Raw genomic sequence first — 8,411 nt, forward strand, 5'->3', positions numbered from 1 at the left:
TACAGGCGCCCACCACCACACCCGGCTAATTTTTTTGTATTTTTAGCAGAGATGGGGTTTCACCATATTGGTCAGGCTGGTCTCAAACTCCTGACCTCAGGTGATCCACACACCTCGGCTTCCCAAAGTGCTGGATTACAGGCGTGAGCCACCGAGCCCAGCCAGCAATTTTCACTTACAGGTCATCTTCTTCTTCTTCTTTTTTTTTTTTTTTTGAAACAGGGTCTTGCTCTGTCGCCTAGGCTGGAGTGCAGTGGCACAATCATAGCTGACTGTAAACTTGAACTCCTTGGCTTATGATCCTCCTGCCTCAGCCTCCCAAGTAGCTAGGACTACAGATGTGTGATACCACACCTGGCTAATTTTTTTTATTTTTTGCAGAGACAGGGTCTCACTAAGTTTCCCAGGCTGGTCTCAAACTCCTGGGCTCAAGCAATTCTCCCACCTCAGCCTCTCAAATGTTGGGATTACAGGCATTAGCCACTGCACCTGGCCATAGGTGTTCTCCTTGGTTGAGGTCAGCTCAAGGATTGTTGGGGGCAGAGTGAAGAGAATGTTGTGGAGTTAACCCTAAAGAAGACCACAATGTACAGCTGTACAAGATGTGCACTGCACAAAGGTATCAGGCTAAGGAGGCAATTGGGAGCTGACACTAAGCCTGCACACTACTTACACAGCCATGGGATTGTGGTTTGGGGAAACTTCGTATACCTTAAGTGCTGCGGTGGCCCTGCCCTACAGCTCTCCTAACTTGTACCTCCCAAAGCTCCATTAAGTCCAGAGATGAAGTCCCATAAGAAACTCTGGGGTGCAGTCCACTTTTGTTATTTTCTCCTTTTTATGTACTCCAACACCTTCCCATGCAAGCACCAGGGAGATTTGTCATCAGAAAAATCACATTTTATTGATCACTTTTATTTAAAATTACAAAAATATAAATAAAAATAGTGAAATATAAATATTCAGTGTACAGGAGTGGTCCTCACCCCACCCAGTGAGGATTGGATGAACGAGGCTAAAAGGAAGGGATAACTGGCCAAGAAAGGGACATCTATGTGAAAGTGAAACTGAGACAGTGCTGGTCACAGGTCATACTGCAGAATAATACATTCCCAGGCACTATCATGTGGGGGACACAAGAGGCCCCAGGAGTGACCTATAACCTCTCCAGACAGACCACTCTATGTGGCATCACAGTCCACACAATTTAAGGAAATATCTAGACTTGCAATCAGATACCAGCTCTTACTCACACTTACACTCACAGCGCACACACAAGTGTGCAAACATACACACACATATATATTTCCTGATACATTCATGGAATGTCAGAGCCCTGCCCTGAAATCATTAGTGTCTCTACTCCCCAAACTGCTGCTCCCATATTGGCTAAGCGCCCTCAAGAGGCCTCAGCTGTTACACTTCCTAATTGGGAAATTATTCATTTCTCAATCATGGGCCTTATGAATGCCCACCATCAGGGGAGCTGGCTCTCCCTTCACCCATGCACAGGAGATGCCCTGCCTTTTTTAACTCCTGCAGGCTTCAGTCCAGAAAAAGACAAGTTGCTGGTCAGTAACATCTTGAGTCAGGACCACCCGTCCATCCTGGCCAGAGGGGTCTGGGCGGCCAGCACCCAGGCCTATGCCTGAGGGTAAAGCTATTGTTCGCCCTGGTGGGTGGCACAGGAAAATCCATCTGTGCAGAGCCTGTCTTCCCAGCCTCTTCTTACAGCTGATGGAGATGACTCTACTGCAAAAATGACAGCCAGCAAGAAAGCGGCTCGTGCCCGTTTCCTCCCTGGGGACCCTCAGAGGGCTAGGCCATTCTCTTCCCTGGTGTGACTGTGAATCCAGGGCAAGAAGCGTGAGACTCTCGTGTAGACGCCTGGCTTGTCCTTTAGGGCACATCCACGGCCCCAGCTCACAATTCCAGTCAAAGTCATGTGGCCTTGGATGGAACAGACAAGGGGTCCCCCTGAGTCTCCCTGTGAAGCCAAAGACACAAAAGATGAGCCCTAGAGAAGTGAGGAGGGGGTTTCTGATCCCACCACCCAACCATACCTGAGAGAGGGAAGTTTCCCAAAGTCCTTAGTGACTTCCCATTTTCTTTCTTTTTTGGGGGGGCAGGGGGAACAATCTCCCTCTGTCGCCCAGGTTGGAGTGCAATGACACGATCTCGGCTCACTGCTAACTTGCCTCCTGTGCTCATGCAATTCCCATGTCTCAGCCTCCTGATTAGCTGGGATTACAGGCATGTACCACCACACCTGGCTAGTTTTTTTTTTTTTGTATTTTTAATAGAGACAGGGTTTCACCATGTTGGCCAGGCTGGTCTCAAACTCCTGGCCTCAAGTGATCCACCCACCTCAGCCTCCCAAAGTGCTGGGATTACAAGCATGAGCCACTGTGCCCGGCACAGCCCCATTTTCTACCACATCAAGTTTAAAATCCCCTGCTTGGTTTTAAAACCCCTGTCGTCTGCTGCTATTCCATCCATACTCCCAGACCCTACTTTTCCTCCCCACCCGGAATATGCCAGCCTCCTACTCAGTTTTGTATCTTTCAACTGAAACACCCTCCTTTCTTCCTTCTGCATCTTCAAATGCCTATCAAGTCACGTTTCCTTTAAAGCCTCCCCTCCCTGACCCTCAAGTTGACACTCACCTCCCTCTCCTGAACACCTGATCATTTATAGTTCACAACGCACCCTGGGCACTGAGTTACATTGTCTTTTACTGTTTCCTCTTTCTAGGATCTCGTGCCCCCAGTCTTAAGCGACCAGCACAGAGCTGGGATTTTTTTGGTAATGTTTGGTAAACACACAAGCATTGCTTTAAACCCTCAAAGACCTGAGCTCCTGATTCTGGCTACTTAGGGCTTTGGCTAGAGAGAGACACCCCAAAGCTGGCTGGGACAAGCCCAGGAGTTCTGGAGAGATATGGAAGAGATGGAGAGAGATGCTTAGAACTCTCACCTGGCAGGAATCTGTTTCCCACTGTGGGTCAGCAGCACACAGCATTTTGGTGGTGACTTCAGAGCCGTAGTAGTGGGGCTGCTGACACTTCTGGTGGGAAACCAGCTTCACAACAGTCATTTTCAGCCGCTCCGGATAGAGATAGTCGGCTAAGCGAAGAAAACAGGGAGGCGTTTGTGTCAAGATTTATCTGTCCACTGGGAGTCTGCCAGGGAGGGGAACCGTAAAGTGTCTCTACCAGGGAAGGCCCTTATTCTTTTCCATGCAAATCTGAGCCTTTACTCCACCTATAGCCCCTACCATCTATTTACCTTTGCAGCCCATCACTCCCTAAACAACAGTCCTCATCCATCCCTGGACCCATCTGCCACCTCCTCAGTGCTCCCATCTCTAACTCTGCAGTCTTCCCTTGATCATGCTGGGCTTGCTTTCAGGTCAAAACACTCCCCAGGACCTCCTAAGTCAGTCCCAATTTTCACTTACTAGAATTCTCTTTTCCAAAGCCAGTGATCTCACAGCTTGTGCCAAAAGGGGGATCGTTATACGTCGAGGGCAGGCAGATGGTCTGTATAGTCCGGGATGGCTGCGCACACCTGCCCTCCTTAGAACGGATCTTCAGCAAGGCTGGGGGAGGACAGAGGGTGAGAGGAGAAAGATCACTACTGGTTAGGTGGTCCCCATCTGTCCCCTTCAAGTACCAAGGAAGTAGCTATGTCTATCCCTAGGTCAGTCATCCAGGGAGGTCTGCTGGTCGCTTATCACCTGGAAACCTCCCCTGCCCCATGCCCCAAGGGCTTTGTTACAGGTGTTGAAAAAGTCTTGGATGGCCAGAGCCACTGCATACACCTTTATAGGTAGTTTCTGCAAAAAGTCCCAGGTGAGGTAGTTAGGCTGGAATCCAGCCCAAAGCTCCATTCTCCAAGTTCTACATCCCAACACAGACAGAGGCTACATCCCACAAAGGAAGGGGCGTCTTTTTCTAATTCGTATAAACAGGGCATTCCCAGCCCAAGCCATATACCCACAGGGCCATTTCCACTCGCAAGAGGCTACTTGTTGGGGAAATTCAGGGTCTCTCCACAGGAGCACCGGACCCCTCAGACTTTATGGAACTCTTCCCCGCCACCACTCCCTTTGTCATGTATATTGAGGCTTCAAGGTCCCCCACCCCACCCCTGCCCCACCAGCCAGCTTCAACCTCAGCTCCAGTCTCTCCCTGGGTCCCACTCTCCCCAAGCCATCATGGCCACAGCAGTCGCGGGGTTCCCCCTCACCAATGTCGTTGTGGTGAGCAAGCGTGTCAGCGCTGTAGTCCTCATGTAGGATGAGGTTTTCCACCTCAAACTTCATCTCCCCTTGCGTGTTGGAGTTAAGCCTTGAGCGACCCAGGTAGACGATGTAGTCCTCCTTCTTTGGGTAATTACTGTGGGAGAAGAAATCCATCAGACAGCCTAGTCCCATGAAATCCTGCCACTTCTTCCTTCCCTCCCTAGAGGCCTCAAAGCATGACTTGTCCCCAAGGCCATGGGCTGCAAGGAGAGGGGCAGACGAGGGAGAAATGAGGCGGAACCCTTTGCTGGGAAGGAGAAGGGGATGTGTTTGGGGTGGGGCAGAAGAGTCAAAGAGGAGAAACCCCAGGGTCGTACATGAAGCAGTGTGTGGCGCTGACCACCCAGCAAGGGCTGATGAGGCTGCCTCCACACACGTAGGTGACAGAGCCGCCCCGGTGCCTCCTGTAGATGGCTGCAAACCAGGGCTGGTTCTCAATGGTGGTGAATTCTCCCCCAACAATCTTAAAGCGGGGCCTCAGAGTCCTTTGGCCACACTGAAACTGTAATTCTTCTGGAGGAGAGGAGGGCTTTTTTCCTGGAGGACAAACAGAGGGATGTCTTGGGGAGGCGGTTAGGAGAAAGCATCCCTCTCGGGCGCCCCTCACCTCCTCAGCCCTCCTGTGATGGAATAAGGGGACATGCGAGTTTGTCCCCTTCTACCCCACTGTCATCAGCAGGTCAGTGATGCTCACCATCTGCACAGTTTTGCACCATGCACTCTTGGACAAGCTGCTTTAGGCCGACCTGCACATAGCACCAGGGTCGCCTCCGGTTGTCTGGGTTCCTGACAACACAGAAAGATAGGGGATGTCATTCCAACCCAGAGGGCCTTCCCTGCCTCCTCCCCTCAGGGAAGACTCAACCAGAGACTGCGCTTCTCTCATGCTATGGCCGGCCCTCCGGGAGAAGGGGATGGTAACAAGGTTTCTGGGAAGCTGTGGGGAGGACTCTTGGTCCTTGTTGTCCCCACCTCACCTGCAGTAATTGTGCTTCCCCAGGCCCAGCTGAAGAGCATCAGATCTGTGGGCATGGTATGTTTGCTGAAGGACGGTGGCAGAGTTCCAGGCCAGGCAGGACCGGCCCATGGTGTCAGTGCTGGCCTTTCCTCGGTAAAAGTGACCATTCCCCTCATAGCAGGTTTTTGACTTATCTACGAGGGGACAGGAGGATGAGAGAATGTGAGAAAGAGAAGGACGTTCCAACGAGCTTTTTTTTTTTTGAGACGAAGTCTTGCTCTGTCGCCCAGCTGGAGTGCAGTGGTGTGATCTCAGCTCACTGCAACCTCTGCCTCCCAGGTTCAAGCGATTCTCCTGCCTCAGCCTCCCAAGCAGCTGGGACTACAGACATCCACCACCATGCCGGGCTGATTTTTGTATTTTTAGTAGAGGCAGGGTTACACCATGTTGGCCAGGCTAGTCTTGAACTCGTGACCTCAAATGATCCACTCACCTTGGCCTCCCAAAATGCTGGGATTACAAGCGTGAGCCACCACGCCCAGCTGCCAACGGATATTTTAAAGATGATGTGGTTTCAGACCTGCCAGAAGACTGGACAGGGTCTCCTTCCAACCGCACCTCACATTTGTGTGGCCATTGCTTCACAGGAGTGTGTTTATGCTTGTCACATAGGGATGAAGATGTCACCCACCCCACCTCCAGCTCCTAACTCCTGCCTGCTCTTGCCTCCCACCCATCCCTCCCTGTCCCCAAATTTTTGGTGCCCCCTAACTCCCAGTTGCAGTGGAGATCCCCATACCTATCTCACAGTGCTGCCCTCCGAACTTCTTTGGGCAGTTGCACCAGTGAATGCTGGAGAAGTACTTGTTGGACATACATGTTCCTCCATTTAGACAGCCACAGTCTGCTGGAGAGAACAAAGGTGGGGTAAGCGAGGGGGAGTGGAAGCCCTAAGGGCTGGGGCAGCCCTGCAGCAGGGGTAGGGAGGGGATGTCCCCAGAAGCTTTCCCAAGATGTCTGTACAGTCAATTGTTGTAGGGGTGGATACTCACATGGAACCTGAAGTTCACGGCTGCCCTGGAAGAGATTCGGGAGGAGGCTTCATCAAAGGTCCCATGCTCCAGGGACTCCAGGGTGAGGGTAAACTGGACCCAGTCCCAAAACCCACTCTTCCTTCCCTCTCGCCTCACCCTGTTCGTATCTATTCTCACATGGAAGACCATGGGTTTCCAGCAAGGAGAAATGGATTGACCCAAGCAAGCTTCATCTACCAGATGCCCGCAGGCTGGGGCAGTCCCGGCGGCTTCTTCCTCCCTTGCCGGTCAGTGCCAACCCCCGTGGTTCTCAAGCCTCCGCTGCCACCCTGTCCCATATCCTGGGGAGAGCCTGGCCCTGCTATGGATGGAAGCCGGAGGACCCCCGCTCCCTGAGCAGCCCCCTCCTCTCCCCTGGTGCTGATCAGAGGTCCTCGGGCGGCATCGGTCAAAGCAAGGGAGCACTCACTTTGGAGTCGCTCACGACCAGGACGCAGAGAAGCAGGTGTGCCAGCAGGGCTCTCATGGTGGTGAGGTCGGGGCGCTAGACGGCGGTTCTGCAAAGGAAAGAGAAGTCAGGGCAAGAGGCGGAGGAGCGGGAAGGCGGGCCAGGCTGGCGACTGCAGCGCAAGGGAGGTGCCCGCGGTGACCAGGCTCCCCAGCCCCGGCTGTCTCTCTCCTCTCTGGGCTCCGGACTCCCGGGCAGCCTGGACCGGCACCCGCGGGGGACGCCCGGGAGCGGCCGCGGTGACTCCGTGTAGCCGCCAGGGAGCCGGGGCAGCCCGGAGCTGGAGAGGCAGATGCTCGGGAACTGGGGCCACCACGCATCCGGCCCGGGGATCTCGATACCGCGACACTCACCGCTGGCTGCGGCAGGAAGGCGCGAGCCGGCGCTGCGGGGACAGGTGGACCCTGAGCTGGGGTCCGGGGCTGCAGTCTCCGCGGCGTCCTGCGACCCGCGGCGCCTGCTCTATATCAGGGCCCGCCCCGGCGCCGCCCCGCCCTCTCCCGCCCAGCTCCCTCCCCTGCCCTGCAGCGCTCAGCGACCCGGACCCCGCGTGCTTCCGCAACGCTCACAAAGATTTGGGGGCAGCGCGATCTCCAGCGGAGGGGACCCAACAGCGTCTGTACTGAGGAATTGAGAGGATTGTAAATTCTCCGTGCTTCCTCCCATGAACCTGGCCCGGGGCCCGCCCCAGTGCACGGAGTCCCCGAATTGCAGAGAGGAGAGAAGGCGCACGGGAGACTCTCTACCTCGCCCAGCTCTGAAGCCTCCTGGGGTCCCCTAATCAGTTCTTCTCCAACCTCTCCCTGCTGGGCCCCAACTTGCCTAAGAGGGCCTCAGACCCCCTTGCCCGCAGCTGATGGAGCTGTGAAGTCTTCATCAACGCGACAAATGTAGGAGGCACACTCTCCCAGAAACACAGACACAAAAACCCCTGCCTGCCGGGGCTCCCTCTGCGCCTCTCTGTTCAGTGGCAGTCCCTAGATTAGATATCACCAACACAACCAGTGGATGGAACAAAGCCGGACTTACTGCTTTCGGCAGTAAGGGAGTTTGATGGTGCTATCAGAGAGGAGGAAAGGCAAGACCAGATTACTGAAAATTTGCAGTTTGATTTAAAGTCCGTTTTTGACAGGGCTTGATAAGGATTGGATTAGGTGTCCTGATATGATGTTACAGGATTGTGGGAACAAAGTCCTACGGCATAAACTGTTGGTGCTTCCTATTGAAGTGTTAATGGGTCTTTTGGGAAGTTTTCATAATGAACAGTTCATTTATTTGTGCGGGCAAGAATAAAAGTAAAGACAATGGAAACATGTAGACAGTTAACTGTGGAGATTCTGGAGGGTGTGGAAGTTCTGTTCTCACCTCTGAGTAGAGGAATTGGAAGACTGGAGGACAAAATAAGAGGAAGATTTATTTTTCACTGTATGTCCTTTTACACTCTTTACATTTTAAAAAACACATCCCTGTATAGCCCATTCCAAAGATAATTACACATTTTTAAATGCATGTGTATTTAGTGTTTTACTTCATCATAGAGCCTTGTTTATTCTATTTGGATAGAAACAATTGTTTATCAAATAAAATTGTCCTCCAGAAAAACAGA

At 52.8% G+C, this 8,411-nt stretch overlaps 1 protein-coding gene across 3 annotated transcripts; it reads right to left on the reverse strand.

The window, feature by feature from the left end:
- Nucleotides 1-878: 878 nt before the first annotated feature.
- On the reverse strand, nucleotides 879-7,353 carry PLAU (plasminogen activator, urokinase). 3 transcript variants are annotated; one of them, XM_015147276.3, is made up of 11 exons: nucleotides 7,159-7,353; nucleotides 6,767-6,854; nucleotides 6,316-6,340; nucleotides 6,063-6,167; nucleotides 5,283-5,457; nucleotides 5,000-5,091; nucleotides 4,623-4,842; nucleotides 4,251-4,399; nucleotides 3,460-3,600; nucleotides 2,977-3,125; nucleotides 879-1,987 (listed from the first exon to the last, which is right to left on the reverse strand). In XM_015147276.3, the coding sequence occupies exons 2-11, from the start codon at nucleotides 6,821-6,823 to the stop codon at nucleotides 1,811-1,813; spliced, it is 1,290 nt and encodes a 429-aa protein (XP_015002762.1). In that variant the 5' UTR covers nucleotides 6,824-6,854; nucleotides 7,159-7,353; the 3' UTR covers nucleotides 879-1,810. The 3 variants fall into 3 exon arrangements, with proteins under 3 accessions (XP_015002762.1, XP_015002761.1, XP_077802670.1); XM_015147275.3 differs by having other exon boundaries at nucleotides 6,063-6,170; XM_077946544.1 differs by having other exon boundaries at nucleotides 6,063-6,170; nucleotides 6,454-6,854; nucleotides 7,159-7,240.
- Nucleotides 7,354-8,411: the final 1,058 nt, after the last annotated feature.

The sequence above is a fragment of the Macaca mulatta genome, chromosome 9 (assembly GCF_049350105.2).
Source record: "Macaca mulatta isolate MMU2019108-1 chromosome 9, T2T-MMU8v2.0, whole genome shotgun sequence".
Classification (NCBI taxonomy): Eukaryota; Metazoa; Chordata; class Mammalia; order Primates; family Cercopithecidae; genus Macaca; species Macaca mulatta.